Here is a 24,481-nt window from a genome sequence, read left to right as displayed (position 1 = left end):
AAGTGTCAAGACAAGTTGCAAAATAAACGAGAATTTATGCCACAACATATATACGCTCAATTGTGGTCTATTGATTCCGATTTGAAGTTCTCATGGCTAACTTTAACAATCTGTGATTTCCGATTTGAAGTTCTCATGGCTTACTTTAACAATCTGTGATTGTTCATTGGCATTTAATTACATCGGATTTCTATTTCAATTTGGAAAACAGCAACAAAGACCCGGCCATATATTTGTTCAATCCTACTGCGGCATGCCAATCGGGCAAACTTGTAGATTTAAAGCAAAGAAGCCAAATCATGTCATATCAATGGGGATTTGAAAACATCTTTGACAATTTTTTTTCTTGTTGGCAACTTTTTCATTGTGTGGGGATAGATTTATACCAACTGCAATTTTTCGAGTTAAGTTGCAGTGACTGGTGTACATTGTGCCTGGATACATAATCTTTACACTATTTCGTTTGCTGTTGTATATAATTTTTCTAAATCAGACTTGCATACCTTGGTCTTTTCTTGGTAATTCATAATGCTGTAGGTGGTTTTCTCTCTCAAATTGTTGAAGGAAATGAGTAAAAAATACAATAGGTGACCCCTCAACATTTGGTCTGATTTATAGTCATCTCATTGGTAATCACACCACATGCACATTGATAAACTGATAATTTTTTTCATTTGTTGGTGTTTAACATCCAGTAGTATATATTGCATACAAATGAGAACATATATAGTCATTATAGCAACACTATTAAAACGACTCAACTAAAATTGAGAATGGAAATGAGGAATATGTCAAAGAAACAACAACCTGATCAATGACCAGACAACAGCAAAAGGCCACCAATTGGTCTTCAACTGGCCCAATATAAAAATGTGTCACTAGTAACGAAGTTATTTGACGAGTAAACTTTTACAAAAATGGACATGTACAATTACATCACAGAATTTTTATTCATTTGAAATGTCCCATTTCTAAGAAGCCTCTGTTTTTGCTACAGCATCTTTCTTGAGTGGACCCTAAAATAGGAAAACACATATATTAGAAATGCAGGTGAGCATGGTGGATACTTTTTAAATAAGAGTATCATCCTGTTTACAAGAGAAATGCAAATAAAACAACACTTAAATGTAATAAATATGTACGTTTATATAGTGATTTTGTAAAGTATTACCGAAATCATTTTAGTAATCTGTAGTTTTGCCTGGTTTGGTGTTTGTGAAAGCCCAACAATTGAATAGTTAATCTATCAGAAGGAAGGCAACATGGTTAAATCTTCACTAAATTCAGGATATCCTGGCAGGGACATCATCCACGTGTTTCATCATTTAGATTAACAGCTCCAAATTAACAAGGGTTATATTGCAACTCCCTACAACTTATTTTTACCCCCTTTATTTATCGTGTTTACTTCATATTTCTCGTTTTTTTTTTAAATATAGATTAGACCGTTGGTTTTCCCGTTTGAATGGTTTTACACTAGTAATTTTGGGGCCCTTCATAGCTTTTTGTTCGGTGTGAGCCAAGGCTCTGTGTTGAAGTCTGTACCTTGACCTATAATGGTTTACTTTTAAAAATTGTATTTGGATGGAGAGTTGTCTCATTGGGACTCGCACCACATCTTCATATATCTATTTAAATAATGATGCCTGAAAGTATACAATTAAACCTACCATAAAGTTGTGTTTCTCCTTGAATGTCTGGAAACGTCCATGACCAAATTTACTGGCGGTGTCAATGAATTTCAGGTCAATCTTCTCCATTTGCTTCTTTTTGAACGATGCCAAGAGAGACTGTAAACAGAAACAAACATAAAATGTAAATTTATATACTATTGTAAAGCAACAATGTGCATGTGTTCCCAGATAGTATTTATTTTAACTGTATTTAAAATTGACATGTATTTCAAGAATCAATCATCAGAAGGAAGGCAACATGGGTGAAATCTTCATCAAATTCAGAGTATCCCGGCAGGGATACTTTCCATGTGTTTCATCATTGATTGATTCTCAAATTTAACAAAAATAATTAACTGTATATAACACAGTGTTATAATATTAACACATACTTGTTTTATTCTTCATTGACAGCAATTCCATTTTTTTTCATAATGATGTTGAAGTTTAAATAAAATGTACCTTTCTAAGTGTGACAACTCTCTTCTTGGGTCCAACACAACATCCCTTAACCATGACAAAGTCGTTTGATACTTCTCCATAATGAGGGAATCCTCCCATTGGAGTGATTGGCTTCTCATCAGCATCATATTCAGTAGAACCATTGCTTGTGATAAGCTTGCCCTCCTTAGTGTGGTATCCATCACCAAGACGATAGATCTTTTTGTTGATTTCAGTCCTGTGATGGTAACCCTTCTGTCCAGCTCTGGCCACAGTGAACTGGACACGACTTGGATGCCAAGCTCCAATACAGGCTACCTTACGTAGACCTTTGTGTGTCTTCCTTGGTAATTTCTTACAGTGCCATCTGGATGTTACACCTATTAACATAATACATTATATATATTAAACTGGAGGATAATGTTGGGAGTTGTCACAGAGAGCTTTACCAATACTTTTGATATTTTTGCATTTATCCTTTTAACACGAGTGGATCTTTCAGTAGTCACGAGACAGATTTAACAGAAACTCAATCTAAGAATACAAGTTCAACAGATGTTATATTAAATATGACAAAATTCTTCATGATTTGAACTGATGTAATAAACAGTCTCTTTAAAAGAAAGCTACTGTAATACTTGTACCAGTCTGCACTGTTAGCCACTAGTCTTGTGCCCCAGACTAGTAATTATTGATTTGGACTAGGTGAAAATTTAAAAAAAAAATTGTAGCCATATAGAGGGACAAGTTTTGTTTCTGTACTAGTGGATTTTAAAACTTTTTGAAACAATGTTATTCAACACCTTTCTTTTGTTTACAATCTTACCTTTTACTCCTTTACCCTTGGTTACACCAATGATATCAATGTTTTCATCCTGGGCAAACACATTCTTTACTGGGATGCTCTTTTCAAAGTAATCTCTAGCCCAGTCTACTTTCTGGGAGATGGTACCACCATTAACTTGGATCTCCATAATGTGGGCTTTCTTTTGACGTTTCTTCATCAACTTGGTCTGCAATAAAGACAATGTTCAGTACTATATTATATAAGCTAAGCACCACAACGTAAATCATGCCACCAAAAATAGAAAGAATGATATTTTCATTTAGGGTTGATCAATATTTTGATGTTTATGCTATGCTGTATTAGATTCAAATGCTAGAATGGGCCTATCTGGTAATAACACATCATTTAGATTTTTTTTCTCTCACTGTGTTTTTATTTCTGTATTTTTCAATGATTTTTTTCTACTTTACAAGTCTATTATCCAGAAATTAGAAACAAGTTTCTATAGTTCTTACATTTATTATGTCTCGAGTGTTGTCATGTAACCTGTGTCATTTTGAACGTGCAGTTTTGGTTAGACTGCACCAGGTATTTAAACCAGACCTCTTGCACTCAGTCAGCTCGCTACCACAAATTAAGATTACTGTGGTGTTTCTTTAAAGACGTACAGTGGAGTCCCCAGTCCCCGCGGCTGGTGATGCAGCGCATTAGCGGATTTCATCAAATAAACAACTCCAATCCCTTGATTTACAATATATGGCCAATTTCGATTAAAATAATTACATCAGGCCAAATAAAAAAGTATGTGTGGTTCCAGTTACATCTGAAAAAAAGTTAAGGTAGGTAGGGATATTTTTTTATTTTATGTTTTTTTTTTTAAATTGAGTCTATGGGAGCAACATTCTGACTTTAACAGTGCTTAATGAAAAATGACAATAAAATATTTAGGGTAGGCTATTTTTCAGCCGAAAAAGTAGGGACGGTAGGGTTACTGGAACCACACATATATTTTTATTTGGCCTCATCAGATAAAATTCGTGTTATTTAAGTCAAATTTATATCAGATGGAAATAACTTTTGCTATGTATCCTTGGCAGTGTGCTTGGTTAACATTCAGCCAAATTTTGTAGTAGAAAATCTTTCCTTTATTCAAAATAAGATATTTTTGGAAGGCATGCACCATATCACCAGACATTTGAGGAACTCTCAGAACAGGGTTCCCCTAATTTTGGACATACATTACACAAAATCTTAAAGGTGAAACCATACAAACAGAAGATTTTATGAAATAAAAGTATTATCCAATTGTTGGTTTTATTAGTTGAACAAAGTGAAATCACAAGTCTTGGGTGCGCGGATACACTGGACTGCACTGTATCTACATTTTGTGTCGAAATAATTGCCTTACCTGAGTATGTGCAAGGACTCGGATGACTCTACAGTACTTCTTCATCTTGTTGAAATCACGCTCTATCTCTTTCTTTCCAGCCTCATCCTGCCATTTCTTGGCAGACTTGGAGAATGCCTTCTTCTTTGATCGGTACCTTAAATAAATATGAACCGTTTCATCATGAAATTATATTCATGAGCGGAAACGTCATTGTAACAAGCTCATTGGTTTAAAACCAAGAGGAGCTTCAAGTTGAGCCACTTTCCTAGTGATTGATAATGAGACACTGTCAATCTCGTGGCATCAATCACCTGTAAATATTGAAAAAGAAAGAGTGCACAAAACAAATTAGCAAATCAGTTCTATTCAATAAATGTATAATTATATGTATATCAATCCTGAACTTTCAACCACCTTTAGACAGATATACTATATGTTAATCATCTAGTCTGTTCTACTAGTGTTTAGATTTTGACTTGTAGCTTTAATATCAATTAGTATAAAGGCCCCCTCTGTACAATCATTCAAATTGGAAATTTTCAAAACTACATTCCCTGGTAACAATGATTTCCATGAGAAACAAACTCCAAAATATGTCTTTCAATTGCTCTGGAATTTTTAAATAATAAAATTGTGAGAAATGAAAATCCATAGAGATAATGACAGAGATCACACACCTAGGCCCTGTGTTGTTTCATAAATTTCTGTGAAGTATCATTTTTACAGCAATATATAAAGAACTTTTGTTCATACCAATTCTTGTAGAAACGTCTTTTGCACTCTTCACTAAGATGTTCAGCAAAGATGGTTTTAAATGCTCTTAAACCACTTGGAGTTTCAATATATCCAACTACACCTACAACCATCATGGGTGGTGCTTCCAAAATAGTTACAGCTTCTACGATCTCTTTCTTGTGAGATTCTATAAAATAAAATTGAAATGTCAGTTTGTATAAACAGGTCAGGAATAACCACCAATTGGTGGATTATACCTCAATTGACGTATAATCCACCAATTGAGGTATATTGGTATAGACCAATTGACGTATAATGCAAATGTTTTGTAATAAAATGCTAGTGTGAGATAGGAGCATGATTTTGCAACTTGCAACCTATTTTATGACCCTTATTGAGTCCTCCGAAAGTTTCAGTTTTGTCAAAGCCTGCTGCATCTCTTGAGAATGCATGTGTACATCAATTCTTTTGTTGAAACATTTGTACTATTGACCATGATTGACTTTAGATAATGAAAGTCAAGTATTAACAAAGAGCTCCATTCACCTGTGGAGTTGTACTCATGATCACATGACTGCAGACAATAATGATGTCCATTGACAGGTGATTACAGGTAAATTTGCCAATCAAGAATTGACAAGATAACAATAGAAGAAACTGCAAATACAATTATTGATTAAATGCAATATGTTATGTCACTATACTAAACTAGAAATGTTTGACAAGTTTTCATACCATAATATGGTTTTAAGAAAACAATGCTCCATTTTGGTAGAATAATTTGTTTTGAAAAACAATGAATTATACACCAATTGGTCTATACCATTATATGTCAATTGGTGGATTATACGTCAATTGAGGTATAATCCACCAATTGGTGGTTATTCCTGACCTGATAAATCAACTTTAAAATAACCACATGATTTATTAAATTTTATATTCATCAAAATAGTCTGAACAAGACTCAATGAGTAGTCCAAAGTCCCAGTCTAGGAAAAATGTCATTTGCAGTCTTCACGATGAACTTCAAAATCTATACAGACCCGGAGCTCAATTTTTGAATTTTTTTAGTTAAGATTCTGTTGGCCTGTAGATATGATTTTAACAGGCCCAAGAGCAATTTTACCAGCCTGGGCTGCCACTCAGTGTGAAGACTGCATTTGACTTGTGGGCAGAAGCACTGGTGATTGCCCCATCAATCATCTGAAATCGTTTGCGAAATTGTAGCTGGCATTTTATTGAATCTTATGAGAATAAGTTACAAAATTGTCACAGATCTAGTTTCCATCAGTGAAATGTTTATACCATTTGAAAAGCTTGTAAATAACTACCTTGATATTTGATATTGTCGGGTAAAAGTATTAAGGAAGGCACGGGAAATTAGAAACTATATGGATATGAATAGCAAGGTTTTGCATTCAAAAACCTTCCAGGAAGAACACTTATGGTACTTGATTTAATACATGTCCTTACTACAAATGTAGTCTCATAATATTCCTTTTATATTAACTATAAAATAACTTTAAAATCAACATACTGGATCCTGGTCTATCAACTTCTCGGACAATATGGGACATTCCAGCCTTGTATCCAATAAATGCTGTGAGATGAACTGGCTTGTTCTTGTCATCATTGGGAAATGACTTCACTTTTCCACGGTGACGTTTGGCCCTCTTCTTGGGGAGGAAGCCTTTAGAACCGTGCCGAGGAGCCGAGAATTTTCTATGAGACTGAAAATATAAAAATAAAATAAAACTTCTTACAATTTGAATCAACAATTTATTTTATACAGATATCATGTACATTCAATTTCTCTTTACATACGACCAAATTTAAAAAAAATATTGCAGTCATACATGTATCAAAAAAAAATAGTTCTGTTACACATGTTTAAGCCACAATGCAGTGTTTGAAATTCACAACAGATTGAGAAGTACTTGGCCAGCACTCAAGACAGCCAAATTAAAGAATTGACAATGTCCAGGAAGAGCTACATAAACACTTAACAACTTTGCTTATGGACTTTATGAGCTCAGCAATATTCAAAACTGTCATCTCTCAAGACTAACAGGTACAAAAGTTGTTGAGCGATAGCATTTCTTTAGTCCTTTAATATGCTCTGTAATACACCTTATCGCTATTTGTCTGCCATTACTGGATACCATACAGCTTCCAGTAAAATTTCAACATCATAAAACAAAATAATATCTGATACCTCAATGGTAGTCCAGATAATCATGCCGTCTGCTGTGGGTATTTTTCGATTTTGACTTTTTTTGATCCCACATTGAAGGCGTCCCAGAAAAAAATTAAAATAGCCTTGCCAGACGTCACAATTATTTGGACTACCTCAATGGAAAGTGATTGAAATTTGTCAAAAGTTCAAGCGAATAATTTTAGTTGGGCGAGTTGTCTGGAATTGAACCTTTTTCATTATATTAGGAGAGTTGGTTAACGAGAATGGGGTAAATTTTATATTTATCTGGTCTTGCTTTAAAGAACCAATGGATCGGGTTTATTTTCTACAAACAAATTGGTAATATAAATAACATTACACTCGAAGTAAAAGCTCTACTTGGTACTCGGTTTTAAAGATATACTTATAATCAAAGAGGGACACAAGTGAAGTTGCAACTTTTTCGGCAAATGGTAAATATTCAGTTTTCAGACATCAGCGCGAGGACAGTTTTAAATATAAAATATGCCTCAAATTTAAATCAAAACTAATAGAGATGTAATTAGATGTTTAATTTTGTAAATGAGGCTATAAAATTATCATTTATATCGTGGAAAATGAATGGATTTAAACGGATAGAAAGTACACGTTACCATCGTCTGAATTCGGCATGCAAAAAGAAAGATGATGTGTACGGCAACTTCCGCTTTCCCACAGACGAGGTGCAATAAGGAAATATAAATCATCAAACTTTCCATAGAGAATATTTGAATTACATCAATGAAGATGAAAAAATCAACTTCAAGAAAATTTTAAGTCATAACTGTATTTCCCTTTTCTAAAGTAATCAAAAAGATACATATAAAAAAAAATATTTTCCGTAATTTACCCTTCAAGCTTACGGCCTCACCATTACGACAATCAGATAAAGGGCAACACTTATTAAACTAAATAATAACGTTTTATACGCTCGATTATAGCATTCAAACCCAAACTGTTTCTTCCCATTTGTTCATTTTATTATATGACCTCATTATATATGGTATTTTATTCCAGGGTAATGCCGTAAAACAGAAAAGGTATCGGTGAAGGTCATTTATGAAGGATTCGTATCTGTGGATGAACTGCATGAAATGGCTAATAATGAGGAAAGGTCCCCAAAAGGAGTAGATCGTGGTCTGGTGGCAATGTACAAAATTCTTGATGGTCCAACATCTTGGGTTAAGGGTAAATGAGTTGTCTTCTTTAACTAGTATGGAAGAATAATTTGTCATATCAGGCACGGAAAGTCGGTTTTGTTATAGTATACTTTTAACTGTTTAAGGCCTCAGAACACAATTATTCTTCCCCTTGGCTACAATGCATTTTTTTAGTTAAAGTCGAATTGAATTAAAAAATTTGCACCACCACAAACATGAAATAAATTTAACTGCTTATAGACCATTATTATTCTAATAAAATAATTAAATATGCTTGTCCCAGTACAATCCATCAGTGCTTTTTCTTTTGAGGGCCCTATTAGCATGCCAATGGTAGGATTTGAATCTTGAATAAATGACGAAGGCTGATTTCTACCCTACTTTCATTTTGGCCAAATCACTACTTTCACTTTCAACAATCATTTTTTTCCACATGTTTTACTTATTTCAATATATATGCAACTGATAGGACCACTCAAATAGTAAACATTTCAAAGAAAACAGTAGACAGATTACTTGGGAAGAAATACCCCATATAATAATTGGGAACTATATTCCTAGACCACGAACAAAGGGAATTAATTGTGATCTGAGGCCTTAAGGTTTATGATACCTTCTGTAGCCATTTTTGAACGAATTTTTCAAACTTCAATTGTATCAAAACTACAGATCTGAGATACAGATATAACGAATAATAGAGATAGGCCATTTTGTACATACACCAAGGGGAAACTTGATGCAAAGCATTATTATTTACTGTTTTATTTCATTTAATAGAAAAAGAATACTTTGTGGCAAATAAACCAAGATTTTTATAGAAAATCCACAGCCTTTAATACAGAGATTTTTGTTATAAAATTTGAAACATAGATTACTCACTTGCTTTTCTATGATGTGCTAGTGTTTATTTTTTACAAAAAGTTCAAACCAACCTGTAAATTCCAAAATACCTCTGCTGAGTCACCAAAGTTAAGTGCACCCTACAAGGTGTACTTGATTTGTTCCATATTTTGATTTGTTTTTACCAATAACTACATTAATAAACTTGTTTTATTGAAATCAATGCTAGCACTACACGCAATAATCCTATATCTATCAGTCATCAAATTGCTAAATATGATAGTGCAAGGATAAAGGCTGTGGATTTTCTATAAAATTTCCATAGGTTTAGCATTGAATCAACACAAGGGTATATAATCCTTAAGGTACATGTGGATCCTATGGCTAAAATGGCCGTATTTTCACCTCAAAATTTACTCAGAGTACAGACAAACCTGTGTATCTGGAAAAGTTTTAAGGCATATAGCATAATGAGCATGCTCTAGATAAATAGAATTCAAATGCATTGTATGATTTAGAAAATTCATAACTTAGGGAGCTACCATTTGATTTTTATGGGGGGGCTAGGATGAAATTTGAAAAAAATAGGCAGGACAGGAGTTTTGAGTAAAAAAAAAAGGCAGGATGAGAAACTTGTTAAAAAAAAAGGCAGGATGACAATTTGTGTAAAAAAAGTCAGGATAAACTAGTAAAAAAAAAGGCAGGACCGAATAGAGTAAAAAATAAAAAGGCAGGACAGAGATTACAACTAAAAAAAAAAGCAGGACAAAATTTTTCATCCTAGCCCCCCCATAAAAATCAAATGGTAGCTCCCTTAACTGGATTGTGCCGTGCACTTTTTTTCGGTCCTGCAGAAGGTGATAAAATTAACAAACACTTGAGATTCCCTTGATGGGAGAGATCCGTTTGCGCCAAAAATGCGTCATTTTGCGCCACAACTTTTTTTCTCAAATGCTACGTTTGCGCCACATGTTTTAAAATTAGATGGTTTCATTTGCGCCAAAAATAAAACATACGATTGCGTCAGTTAAAAGAAAATTACTTCCTTACTCCTTTATTCCGACTTGGAACCGGCAGTGTAACACGGCACATGATTCCTTTTCTGAAACATATGTTTTTATTACTGCTGCTGCATGGGTACTTCCCAATTTAATGTATGTAGTAGCTTTTAACTTCTTTTTATTGTCCAAAAACACAAACATTGAAGGATGAATTCCATAAAAAAGTTAATTATTGTTCATAATAATAATAAAGCCCATACGCATGGTGGGAACAAAGCTCTGTGTCATCAACATTTGTGGCTAAAACATAAAGAGCAAAAACTTCTATTTTCTATATTGGCATATCTTTGTTAAGCAAAGCAATACTTTTATTCTCTCTCTGTACATTAACTGTCTAATGCTGCTTAAGTCATTTAATTCTCTTCAGAAACTCGTCTTTATGGTGAAATATCTCCTAACATGTGATACCTTTTGGGGCAAAAATAAGAATACATATATAGTAATCATTAATATTTATGATAGATATATGTACAGGTAAATTGGCGCAAATGATACATTTTGAAAATAAAATTTGGCGCAAATGATACCCCTGAAAAACAGTAATTGGCGCAAAGGACTGCTACCCCCTTGATATGGTCCACTCTGACAGGTACACAGTTAAAATCACCAATTATTGTCCATGTCAATCAATATCGCTCACTTCAATTATTACCTGTGGGGTAGCCCAAATAATAATCTGGCAAGGCTATTTTAATTTTTTCTGGGACGCCTTCCTACTACGTCATAATGCTGTTCAAAGCCATTTTTTACGTCTGGAGTTTGAGGGCAAATTTTGGGGCGAACTTTGACACCTAAATTTGACAAGAAATTTTCATTGCCGGTTAGAAATTTTTACATAGTTACAAAGTCCTACCTTTTTTGTGCTTATTGATGTAAAATTTTTCCAGAAATATTCAAAAGAAAGGATTTAATAAGATACAATTCCATTTGAAGTGGGGAAATACTTTTTTGTTTGGAAATGACTTCCCACAATTACCAACGAAACTTCACTTCCGGTGAATATAAAATTTAAAATCTGTTAAGATTTGACAGACCCAAATTTCCAGATAATTTACATTGTAAATCAAACGTTCTGGATATTTAGATCCATTAAAATTTACCGTATTTTATTTTTCTTAAACATAAACGTATATATTTTGAAATTTATTTATCTAGGGCATGCTATGCCTGAATTTGTTTACAGATCCACATGTTTATCTGTACTGAGAGTAAATTTTGAGGTGAGAATAAGGCCGTTTTAGCCATAGGGTCCACATGAACCTTAAGTCTTTACTCTTCGTCTTTAAACTTTACCCCCCCCCCCCCCCCCTTTTTCCCAAATCCAAGACTGGCATACATGTTTAGAGCTATATGTCTCCCTTTGCATGCTTTGCTAAATTATTTTTTTTCAAGACGACTACCCTTCATCGTGTTGGAAGCCATTGTGTTCATCTTCACTAGCCTAGGACAATAGTTATGATCCACTCCCCTCCTCTCCACTGTTGGTGGATTAAGAGAGAATTTTGATCCATGAGGTAATGATTTTCATTGATTGGAGTCGTAACTGGCTGCATCCTGTCAAAAAGCGCCTATAGCATGATCGCATGTAAATGTAGAAAATGTAGGTAAATGTTACAACTGCCTAGTGCTGATTGTACAACAAGACATTGCAGTCTATCCCTCAAAAAGATACAACAATATTTAGTGACAATTTAAATGTTCTTAATCAACTAAGAGAAGTTTCTGTGTATGTTTCTTGCACAAATGTTGAAATGCCAATCTATATTTTTGTTTCCTGCTTCACCAAGTTTGTAAACTCAAGATGCTTCCATGTTTTGACCTCAGTGTTCAAGTGTACAATTATAGTTAATTTTCATGCTTACTCATAGAAGTACCTATTACAAGGAACATATATATTGTTAGATATACTGTTCCCAGCTACATGTATTATGGTATAATCAAATGAAAATGCCTTTGGGTTCCTGTATTAAAGATCTGATGAGCAAGACTTGATTATTCAGATAGTATTTTAATAATGACTAAGAAATATACAGTTGTGGTTGGCGTAGCAACATTATGTTATAAGTTAATGTTGTGAAGGTTTGTGCATAACATTCCCAGAATAGTTGAAACATATCCCATTACACCTCAACTTTGAATTACAATTGTAAATTTAATAAAATGTGTAAAATAAATTTTGTATAAATAAGTTTAATTATCACAGTCTTTGTAATGACTTTATTTTGTTCAATAAAGTTCACATTTTGTCCAATGCACCCACAATCACATAATTGTTTTCAAGCAGAAAAAAATATATATACAATTTGTCAAAAATTGATATTCCAAGTCTTACAAATCCATTTTATATCAATCGATTTCTAAAAAATACCAAATTTCCAATACTAAATCAACAACCAAATACACCCATATTACCATATAGGATAGAGTGATGTGGTCCACAGCTTTGTAGAAAGCTCAAACTTGTAATTTTATTGATCATGTTGATGAAAGTCAGATTTCTGGTCATGATTTGCTAGGATAAAGTGTTATTTTTTAGCCTCATAGTTAGTAATTTCAGGTTGGGCATGCTTAAGAATAAATATTACAATTCAATGTACATTTATAACATTTGTTTATGTAACTGTTCTCTTTAAGCATGTTAAGTTACATGTTTATGGCCTAATTAACACCTTTGATAGTCTCTAATTATCTGTTGATCACTCGATCTTGGGCTAACTAGTGTCATTACTATGATTTACATGTGTGCAAAAATTTAAATGTTTACTTTGCAATTTCCTTCAATCGAGGCAATTTGTAAGCATAGATGAATTGGCTTGTTTCTGAAATCAATTATTTTACTTTAAATTTGCTGAACATTGTCCGTTTTTATAGACGAATGACATGTACAATATAGTAAGTTAAAATGAACATCTTATTTTGCAATGTCATAAAATCATTATAAAATACAATATAACATGTGGTTATCATGGCCTCAATTCTTCTCTCCTTTTTTTTTTTTAAGAAAACCAAAATCCATGAATTTAAAAACCAATGAACACATAACTTTTGCTCAAACCACTTAAATCAAACCCAAAAATTAAAGTACTTTCACAGTATTTGGACTCTTGGAGACTATTTGGTAACGACTGATTAGAAAGAAAAAAATATCATCTCAACTGTTTTATATTTATAAGGTATACTTATCTCAGTTCTGATTCTTGAATTGTATGTCACATTAAATGTAATTGTCAAGTAATGATTGTTTTGTGACGGCTAGTCTTAGCAGAATGAAAATAACACTAGTTCTATATACATTTGTTGTGTCCAAAGCAGGGGGGTTTTCCAGATATTTTTAAAGTGGAGGCAAAATTGCATAAAGTGAGTATGAGTTTATGTTAGAAAAGGATACTATATTCCAATCTAAAAAGGGGGATGTGTGTAAGCCCTCTTAATCTGCCACTTTAGTCTTGCATGCTTTTCTGAATCTACTTTTATCAGGAACCCTCAACAGCATAAAAATTGAAAGCCTGAAATGTTAAAATATTTGAATTCTTAAGCAGACTAATATATGTTGTACACTGTAAAGAATTTTTTTATCATTACAGAAACATTTGTTCAGCCATTCCAGAAAAAGTACCCATACTACCACAGAAGGTTTAACCGAGTACCAACAATTGATCAGTGTGATGTAAATGAAACAGCATGTATATACGAAGCACAGGAACAGTGGAAAAGAGACAAGTAAGTTCATCTACGTTAGAAGAAGGAAGAATGGTCATGACATCATATCCACTGGTAACTGTGACCATTATATGATTTATATCGTTTTTTTTGTATCGGTACTCCTGTTTTTGTTTATATTTTACTTGAATATAACTAAAAAATAACTAAAAAATTAAAGTACTTTTTCTGTCATATATTTGAACATACAGTTCACTCTTGTTACATAAAAGTTTATCCGACTGACTGCAAGTGACTAAAACAAATTGAAATTGCAAGAATTTTGAGACATCAGGAGTAAATATAAGGTAAATCTTTAAATCGGGATAGACATACATTTAAATTTGAGAGAACATGAAGTTTGAAATTAGTTTGAGACAATGAGAGTCAACTGTGTGTTCTTTCTTGAACCTTTTGTAAGTCCATTGGATGAGATTGAAACAGTAAAGGGATGAGATTTTAGAGTATAGTAATTATTAGTTTAACCTTGCCACAATCAAGGACTTTGTCAGTGGTTGCCTAATTTCATATCTTCATGTGTTTTGAAAAAAAAGAATTGTTGTCAGGAGACAAGGAGTTGTTGGCCAATCTTTGGCAGTCAATGCTTAATTTATTTATCAATTTTTAGAATCAAAAAGCTAGTTTATCCCTGTTTGAAAGTGGTGGTTGTGTGTCATATCTTTATATTTTTGTATCATTATGGAAATTTGACATTGATTGTAGATTTAAGATAGTCCAAACAAATTAAAGATCCTGTCCATGAGAACTGTTCAGGTATTTGTGTTCAGTGTTCCAGCTAGGATTTGAAAATAGAGGGGCGCGTTTTTAAAAAGGGCACTTTAGCGCGTTCTCACTGAAAAAAATCAAATACTTAATATTACCACATAAAGACATATTTCTTGATGCATGGTGGGTCTAAGATGAATTTGCAACGCGATGCGCTGCCTTGTTTTGTAGAATTATTTTTATTACACTTGTGAAATGAATTGTGCATGTCAGTTTAAAAACTTCACATAAATCTGCAATACAGTCAGGAACAATACTTAACATTTTCTCTGAAGGCCAGCCTGGATCCAAAAGTTTTTTCAAGGGCCCTGTAGAATTTTTTTAGGCCTTACCAGGTTTGTTTTTACTGCAGGCACATACATATTAATAGTCTTGAATGTTCTTATATAAAAGCCAAAAATATATGTTTGAAATACCGTATACATGTAGCTTGTTTCTTATTATGATGGAAATAATAAAGGAATTAAATAAACATGAGTTTTTCAGAAATAAAATCCATTTAACCATGTATTTTCAGACTGGTGAACTTTATATATATTTGTAATATTATTGAGAAAAAAAACCCCAAAAAAAAACAGCCCCCCTTTCCATACCCCTAGATGTAAATTATTTTAATAAAAAAGTATTATCAGTTTCACCCCAAGAAATTATTATAATTTTTCATGAATGAATCTTAGCAGTTGTAATCAAAATGATTTCCAAAATGAAATTCCTACTGTCTATAAATAACAATGAAATGTAACTGTTTCCTGTTAATAAGGGGTTTCCCGAATGTTCCCACCAAAAAGCACATGGCTTTCAACAATTGTAAACAAAGCATTCAAATTTGTGATCATGGATTACAGTTTTAATTAATCTAATTTGGATGTAGATATTCAACTTAAGGTACAGTCAAGCAATGTTTTTACTTTCTTCTGGATTAAAACTAGGTTGAAAGATTAGTTTAAAAAATAAAAACATCAAAACAAAAACGATCTGAATTGTGAATATTCAGTGACCCATAAATTTTTTGAACTCTGCTACGGAGGTCAAAGTTACATCATGTTTCATGCATTTTGACCTATTGGAATGATTCTTTTTAAATGACATAATAAATAACAAATACAATAGAAATGAACACCGTTCACATTTATTTTATAAATTATCTTTTGCATCGTCAGGTGTTAAAATAATCAATTCATTTAACTTCGATGTTTGGTGCTTCAGGGTAAAGGGATTAGACAGGGTCGTAAATTTCACCTGATTAAGTAATTGACTCTAATCAAATAGGTGATTATAATCAGGTAACAAGTGTCAACAATTTTAATCTGTTGTCTTAATGAAGTGTGTGTATAAAGAACTAAACAAAATGGCGACTATATGAGGAAAAAAGATTGTTTTTTAAACTTTTTTTCAAAAGGGCACAGAGGGGCGCAGGGGCGCTTAAAAAAGGCAGAGGGGCGCAAAATTTCGGGGGCGGGGCGCGGCGCCCCTCCATTTCATGCTAGCTGGAACACTGTGTGTTGGTACTGTAAGTAAATATTACATGCATTATGTATATCAAAAGATTTTAAACTATGATGTAAAAAAAACTAAAAACAAATCTCAATTTCATTACTAGTTATTGCATTCCTTTCATTTCATATATAGGTACAAATTAAAGTCATCAAGTTCTTTTTTTCATATTTTCAGAATGGTGGACAGTAAAATTGTAAGAATATTGAAAGATCGTTATATAGATTGTAATTACTATGAGGGAGAAGACGCTCCTGTTAAGTGTGCCTCCATAGCAGCAGTGAGTGAGGAGGCAGCTACAAACTGGTTTATAAAATGTATGTATCCAAACACTGTTGTTTCTCTCATCAAAATAATCTTTCTTCACAAAAAAACTTTGAACTTTGAAATCTGTCTTTAAGAAAAATTTTGCTGGTACAACAATATTTGTACTGGCCTGTGTTGTAAGATTTTTTATTAAGGTGGTACCTAACACTACACGGAGATAACTCTGTAAAATCAGCTAAACGTTTTAATCACATTGTATTGTTAAGGATATATTAAGCTCCTCAATGATCAAAATTAGTGTTTGTCAGTGGCGTAGCCAGGATTGAAATGATGTGGATGCCAAACTGTTGGCGAGCAAAGCGAGGCGAATTTTTTTTTAGAGATCTTTTTATGCAGAAAATTATATATCTTTTTCTGACATTTCCTTTTTGCACGTGTACTCCCCCAGAATCCATCACTTGTTAGAGTTTTTATGTAATTTCAAAATACTCAACCATTCATATATTTCCAACATAATTTTATTGTTTTCTCAAAACTATTATCATTCAATTCATAAACATGATAAATATTTGATGTAAAAGTTTCCACCAAATCTTATATTTGACATCTCAAAAATGGACCCATTACAGCAGCACTTCTGTATATGCTGGAACTTCAGAATATAGGAACCGAAGTGATTATTCTTTCACTTAACGCGTTGCAGGGGACATGGAAATATCGGGCGTCCGTCCCTCCGTCTGTTCGGTCTTGTTGGCACTCTCATGTGTATAATTCTTTCCAGATTTTTATTAAAAAACTTAAATCATCAGCAATGTCTTTGACATTATCAAAAATAAGTCCTGATCAAATATTTTTAACTGGTTATGCCCCTTTGAAATAAAAATTATAATGGAAATCCCATTGCATTTGCTCTGAAGCTTTTATTTCTCTTTAGATATTATTTTTAGTTATATTCTTGCTTCTTGGATAGAAAAAAAAAATTGCAATATGGGGGCATTGGCTCTTCTTTTATTGAAAAAATATTATTTGTATCTAGATGGAAACGGGTAAATATAGGCCCATTAATTATCATACTCTATTTTTTTTTCAATTCATGTTTTTATCACTTCTTCTTTCAAGTCAGAGGAAACGATTCTAGGATATAAATGGTGGTTTAGTTGTTAGTAACGTTGCTACGTCAGTTGAGAAGCCATCTCTCCGCTTGGCCCAAATTTCAGATGAGACATCTCCGCGGGTTTGCCTGTCATCATCCTCTGTCTGGGCTTGCCATAGCTGACGACATAGACTTTTTACGAAAGAAGTCAGAAAGTCAGAACACTTTTCTGCGATTGATACATCTTGTTTTCATAAACTAATTGATCATACATAAAAGACCGTGCATACTGCTTTAGAAATGATTGGACATTATCCTCATATCTCCATCCTTGCTACATTTGGATACAAGTATACGAGTTCAACTCCTACGAATACATTTTTTAATTTTTTATTTTAATTTTTTTTTTATCAAAATGATGTGGATGCTTGAGCATCTGAGCATACATGCAAGCTACACCACTGTTTGTCAAACTGCTATGTATCCAACCATTTTTTTCTGAGAAAGTGATTGGTTCATTTGTTTTGAAAAAAAGTAAATATTTTGTCAAATTTTTATGAAAATTATACAAGCCAAATCAATTTAAGTAAGGTGTTGGGTACCACCTTAATTAAAATGAAGACTGCATTATTCATTGTCAGTAACATTTTTAACAAATCTGAACTTGTTAGCATTACACAATTTATGTTATTTATACAAAATCAGACTTTAATCAGTACATGTAAAGTTTAAGACAGAAATAAGGAAGTGATTATAAAGATGTTCTATGATAACTAATAAATTATTTTGATCAAGCTTTATTTTAAAGAAGGTAGAAGCGAAATGCTTCATACCTTGTGTAAAGATGTCTTTTATTACAAACTTTCCATCCGTCATATGTTTGATGTCCTTGACCTTATTTTTATGGTTCAGTGACTTCTAGAAAAAAAATTGTTTGTTCATGTGAAATATTCACTTTATATGAGTAATAGGATAACTATGTTTTGTGTATAAGTTTCTCGCAATGTCTACATGTCCATCAGATAGAGGTCACATCACATGGACCACATTTCAAGGGTCAGTGATCAAGGTTTAGTTTGAATCTCATTTACCCTAATTTATAAATTGTACTAAACTTTATTTGGAAAATGGATAAATAGAATTTTTGGCAGTGATCAGATATTGTAAACAAATTTAATAAAAATATCAAAATAGAATGATCATCAGATTACTGAAGTGACATATTAGACTTGAGTACACTTTAAATAGGGACACAGTTCCATCAATTGTCATAATGATGGTAGTTTGGTACAATTTGGTACACATGTTCTATGTGAATGTATGAAAATACTACACGAATGTAACTTAATAAACTATAGCCACAGCTCACCTTCCCAACCCTGTTACATTGAAACTTGCACACCTTTGTTTTTGCAGTACAAATTTTTGAAAACATTACTTGCAATATATTGCAAACCTTTTTTTATAGTCCAAATTTTGGAAAACATTTCTTGTAATGTATTCAGACTTCTCAGGTAGTATGTCACTATGTGGTTGTGCACCTAATTTTTCTTGTAAAAAAAGTTATCCTTGTGTGAAGAGAACATTTTTTAAAGTCTTTTAAAGAATACTGAGATTTTACAACTTTTGATTTTATTCTTGCATGTTGTGTTTAAAAGTATATCTTATTCATCCTTTGTAAATGGTGATTTATACAACATGGATTTTATTCTTGCATGTTTTTTGAGTATAACTTATTCATCCTTTGTAGATGGTGATTTATACAACTTGGATTTTATTCTTGCATGTTTTTTTTAAGTATAATTTATTCATCCTTTGTAGATGGTGATTTAGGATATAACTCTACTGTTGTTGAGGCTTACATGAAACAAAAGCATAGAATGATCTGGGAACGACGAAAGTCACCTGAAGCTGTGTAGATGGCTCTGACAGTTTGAGTCTTTAAAAAAACATTGTGAAAAGAACGATATTTGTTTGAATTAGTGTATTATAAGGACAAATAAATTTATGTTTGTTGAAACCTTGACTCATTTTATTGTTGGGCATAGTTTTTTATTTGTTAGTTTTATGATCTGAAGACCTGACTTTTTTAATCTTCAGGATCAAAAAAAACTTTTATTAACCAACTTACTACAATATGTATAGAAATGCCCATGCTTTATAAAGGGAAAATTTCAACATCTGGTTATTATGAACGGAAAAATTGCTACAGCCAGTCATTACGAAATCTCAGTCATGCATTACGAAATATCAGTCATGCATTACGAAATCACACCCGTGCATTACGAAATCACAGTCATGCATTATGAACAGATGAAACGGGACATCGATTAAATCAAAATGTCGTTTATTTCTTTAAATAAGCGTGACATTTTTTTATTTTTTTTAAAACTTAATATCATAAAAACAAGTTTAAATGATGTTCATTCACATTGTTTTGTAACGACTTGAAACGGAAATATTTCACAGCCTTTTTCGAGTACGACTTTCGATTATTATCACTGTTTAATTTCCGTTGTTCAATCCTCAGATTGCAGACTAAAGAATAGTTAAACTGTCTGATTTATTCTTCCCAGCTACTTTTTATTTGCTAGATGAAATGAATTTTAATAGCATAAAATTAAGTACTTGGATGAGAAATCAGAAATTACATCTGACAGTCACAATGTTGACCAAAATTCCATGCGAAAAGACAAGTAGAAGTTCAGCTATGAAAAAAATTTCCTGTATCTTCTTCACGGTAAGTTTCCTACTCTTTGTTTAATCGAAGAATTAAAACAATTTAATAAAAAATGTTATGAAACGGGCCTTTCTGTATTGGTCCTGTTGTAGTTTGTGGATAGCTGTATAATATTTTGGATCCGAGACTCGAAGACTGTTCTTGAATGAAGATGCCTTTATAGTTGGTTAATAAAAGTATCAATATATGGACTTTTTCATATTGGCCCTGTAACATGCCCTTGATATTAATAATGGCCTCGGACAGTTGTAATGGCCCTCGGCGTTGCCTCAGGGCCATTACAACCATCCTTGGCCATTATTAACACCTCGGGCATGTTACAGGGCCAATATGAAAAAGTCCATACATTAATACTATAGTATATTCTTGCTTTAAAATTCTCACCAGCCCCACATAATATAGTATCTCTGAAACATATCTTTAAAGTAGTATTAACCTTTCTATCAAACAGAAAATATTTCACTTTGACCTCTGTGCTAGTGTTTCAAAAAAAAATATCTAAAAATGGCCAATAGCAGCAGATTGAGAAATGAGGTTTAGGCAAATAATTTTATGGGAAGAAAAATATAGCACACAGCATAAGTAAATAACAAAATGTCAATCTGTGACAATTAAAAAAAAAGGTTTTCTTTTAGCACTTAATAAACTATGTTGAGGAAACAAAAATTGGAAACTGAAATACAGGAATTTAAACAATACCAGTTCAACAAAACAAATTTACATGTGGCAGTATAAGACTAGTGTTTAGCCCTCCTAGGTCTATTAGGTCTGTTGTTGTAAACTTTTTCTAAAATCTTTTCCACTGAACCTGCAAAACCGTCTTGAACTGTTCCTTTGCATATCCAACACAAAGTTTTTGTATTTTAATCTTGTCTGTCAAGAATAATGGCTGCCTTGGCTAAAAAAGAACAGCTGGGTAACATGCATTAATTGCCATATGTCTTATAAACTATAAAAGAACTTATCTGGTAGTGGCAAACATGCTAAGAATGTCGAGATCTACCGATTTCCAGTTTGCACCAAGGAGTTATTGCCCTTAACTGACAATTTTTGGCTAATTTTCATGTTTATGCCTATTAAATCATATTCTGTATGAGATAGGTATAAACTGCTATTGTAAAGGAAAAAAACCCAAAACAGAATTAGTTTAGTGTTAACCTGGTTATTTACAATGTTTGGCAGAGTGATATGTGACATAAATATAATGACTTGTTTTCAGTGGAATTAATTTTATAGGAAATTTAAATTTCTGCTCGAAACAGATTGCAGTATTACAAATGATAAGTATTTCAATACTTTTACAATATGCATACAGCTGACTTTACTGTATGGATTTTGCTCATTGTTGAAGGCTGTACAGTGACCTATAGTTGGTAATGTCTATGTCATTTGGTTTCTGGTAAAGAATTATCTCATTGTAATCTTACCACATTTTCTTATTTTTATATTGTTAAGACATGGCATTTTACTAAGTAGAAAGTTTCAAACAGGTCTTCAACACCATGGCCAACAGATAAAAGGAAAAACAGCAAGAAAAGAAAAGAAAATGGTGTATTTCGCATCAATCAGCCAGTTTTAGGATAAAAAAAGGTGCTCAAAAAAGGGTAAGCCATTTCTACTACACTTATTTTTATTGCTCCACTCTAAAAGTGAGGGATGTATTGCAATCACATTGTCTGAAAATGTTTTAGTCACACTTTTTTTTCTCAAACTAAAACACAGAATTATTTCTTATTTGGTCAACAACTCAGCATCGATGTCTGGTAACATTGATTATTTTTGAGATCTCTCCAATAACTTCTTTCTGTCTACCGATACTTTGGATTTTTAAAATGATGAATGAACCCTAACATTTTTCTTCATACTTTTGGGAAAGTATTCAATAGAATGACTTAATATTTGGTGACCAGCTCAATTGTGATGTGCTTTTATGGAATCTGCCACACAATTACTTTCTGTCTCTGGATACTTTAAATTACTAGTGGAGGTTATATAAGCTTAGCACAACAATAGTGCATTCTTGTAAAATCTTGATTGCATTAAAATTACTTTTTTAGTTGTTCTATTTTAAAAATGATTTGTTAACAACTTAAATGGCACATTGATTAAGGTATTGATGAAGTTTCATCTTTAATTGATACAATTAAAAATGTATAAACAAATTGGTTTTAAATTTAGAAGCATTATTGTAAAAGATACTCTATAGTCAATGTGATTTAATTCAATTCAATAATTGCTTGTGAATTTCCTTTGGTTTTATGAATTTATTACTGAAGATCCAATGTACTGTAAACTTTATATTGGTCAATACAATTGTTAACTTTCTTCCATGTAATTGTAGAACATGTACCACTTATCTATTTTGTTTCAGATATCTTGGATTTCTTCTGCAAGTTGTTGTCCCTTCTAAGTTCAATATGTTGTCATGAGGGATGATACATGTGGGTCTGTTTACCACTCTGGGGCACTTCAAATATCTTGAAGTTGTTCTCCTGCTATATTTTTCAGACTTTAGAACTTTTTTTTCTAGCAAAATTTATAAAAGAGGGTTTAAGTTTTATGTAAACAAATCCTATTACAGTTTTCTTAGATCTAAAACCATGAAACTTCACAGGAATATTGCAAATATATTGAAGTTGTACACTTTATAATAATTATATGGAACTGTATAAGGATTTTTTTTTACTTCTTTTTCCAGACATGACCTTCAACAATACTGATCAATTTTAAACATGTTTAAATCAGAGGCAGAACCAGTCATTTTTGTCCCTCCCCTAAAAAAACCCACCAAAAACCAATTGAAAATTTATTGATGAATTCATCTTCATTACTTCATTACTGTTAATTAAAGTTCATTATCTTAGATATCTATTTGTAAATAGAATTATGACTTTTGGTGTTAGCCTGGACAATGTATTTGGTCAATTTTTGGTATGATTAAACATTAATAATTTAACTTTTAGTTTATATAATACTGTCCATAGATATGAAAGAAGACGTTGTCAAAAGTTCGCTAAGCAAATGTTTTCAGATATGTTTTTTACATGTATAGAACAAACAGTCAAATTAAATACGAGTCTCGTATATGTATTGTATATTTTCTATTATCATCAAAAAGATAAGTATTGTTAGGATAATCATCCTAATTATCCTTGGACAGGTAAAATGGAATTTTTTTTTTCTTTTATTGAGGTTAAACGGCTTATTGATTTCCACAGTTTAAATTTTTTTGTTAATCAGTTGTATAAAGATGTCACTATAGTTTAACAAGGATTTAAAACAGAATTACCTGAACAGGTCACATGTATAGTGTTAAGTAAGTTTACTTTTAATTCTGTATTATTAAGATCTAAGTATTTAAATTTTATATTTAACTTGGGAATCTCAAGAAATTAATGTTAAAATGTCTATGCAAAATAGATACTTGGTTAGATTTTTGATTTGAAAAGAGTATAGAATGAAATTTTAGTTAGTAAATTTAGAAATCCGTTCTTTAACTGTGGAGAGTGGTTTAATAATTAGCTGCTTTTATCAGATAGTATGCATTTCGTTATATATATCAGTTTGAGGTTAATTCTATTTGATCAACTGATATTTTTTAGTTCAACATTTGTTTAGCTGGATTATAAATTTGATACCCTACATTTTTTCAAGGATAACTATTTATATGGAAATTATTTTTTGGAGAAAAACAATTTTGAAATGAAGTATGTGTGTGAATTTTGTAGTTCAAGTTTATAAGTAACAATATTTATACTTTTTATACAAGACGTTTTGGGTTGCTGTCACATTGTTTTTTTTTAACCTAAAATCTCTATTTATTCATGTCCTACATATCGTGTTAATGTATTTCAATTTAGAGATCATGTATATATATATATATATATGAAAGCTTGGGTAAATGTACAACATGGAGTTGTCTTTGCTATCCTCTATACTGTTTGCCTCTCCTGCAACAAATGTCAAATGTTGAGGCCAAATAAAATAGTATGTATGGTTCCAGTTACATCTAAAAAACAGTGCTTAATAAATAATGACAAGATGCTTTAGGTTAGACTATCATTAAGACTTAAAAGTATTTGGCCTGAGACAAATAGATA

General features: G+C 32.2%; 2 protein-coding genes across 2 annotated transcripts; one reads left to right on the top strand and one right to left on the bottom strand.

Moving 5' to 3' along the window:
- Positions 1 to 931: 931 nt before the first annotated feature.
- Positions 932 to 7,979, bottom strand: LOC139489529 (large ribosomal subunit protein uL3-like). The gene is made up of 8 exons (XM_071276030.1): positions 7,856 to 7,979; positions 6,564 to 6,756; positions 5,045 to 5,213; positions 4,310 to 4,445; positions 2,941 to 3,127; positions 2,136 to 2,494; positions 1,671 to 1,790; positions 932 to 1,016 (listed from the first exon to the last, which is right to left on the bottom strand). The coding sequence occupies exons 1-8, from the start codon at positions 7,958 to 7,960 to the stop codon at positions 972 to 974; spliced, it is 1,314 nt and encodes a 437-aa protein (XP_071132131.1). The 5' UTR covers positions 7,961 to 7,979; the 3' UTR covers positions 932 to 971.
- A 287-nt stretch (positions 7,980 to 8,266) lies between these two features.
- Positions 8,267 to 19,661, top strand: LOC139489530 (NADH dehydrogenase [ubiquinone] 1 beta subcomplex subunit 10-like). The gene is made up of 4 exons (XM_071276031.1): positions 8,267 to 8,429; positions 13,887 to 14,022; positions 16,459 to 16,598; positions 19,463 to 19,661. The coding sequence occupies exons 1-4, from the start codon at positions 8,336 to 8,338 to the stop codon at positions 19,558 to 19,560; spliced, it is 468 nt and encodes a 155-aa protein (XP_071132132.1). The 5' UTR covers positions 8,267 to 8,335; the 3' UTR covers positions 19,561 to 19,661.
- The last annotated feature ends 4,820 nt before the right edge of the window (positions 19,662 to 24,481 follow it).

Source organism: Mytilus edulis, chromosome 9 (genome assembly GCF_963676685.1).
Source record: "Mytilus edulis chromosome 9, xbMytEdul2.2, whole genome shotgun sequence".
NCBI classification, from domain to species: Eukaryota; Metazoa; Mollusca; class Bivalvia; order Mytilida; family Mytilidae; genus Mytilus; species Mytilus edulis.
Note: the sequence above shows the minus strand (reverse complement) of the source record. Positions and strands in the feature narration are given on the sequence as shown.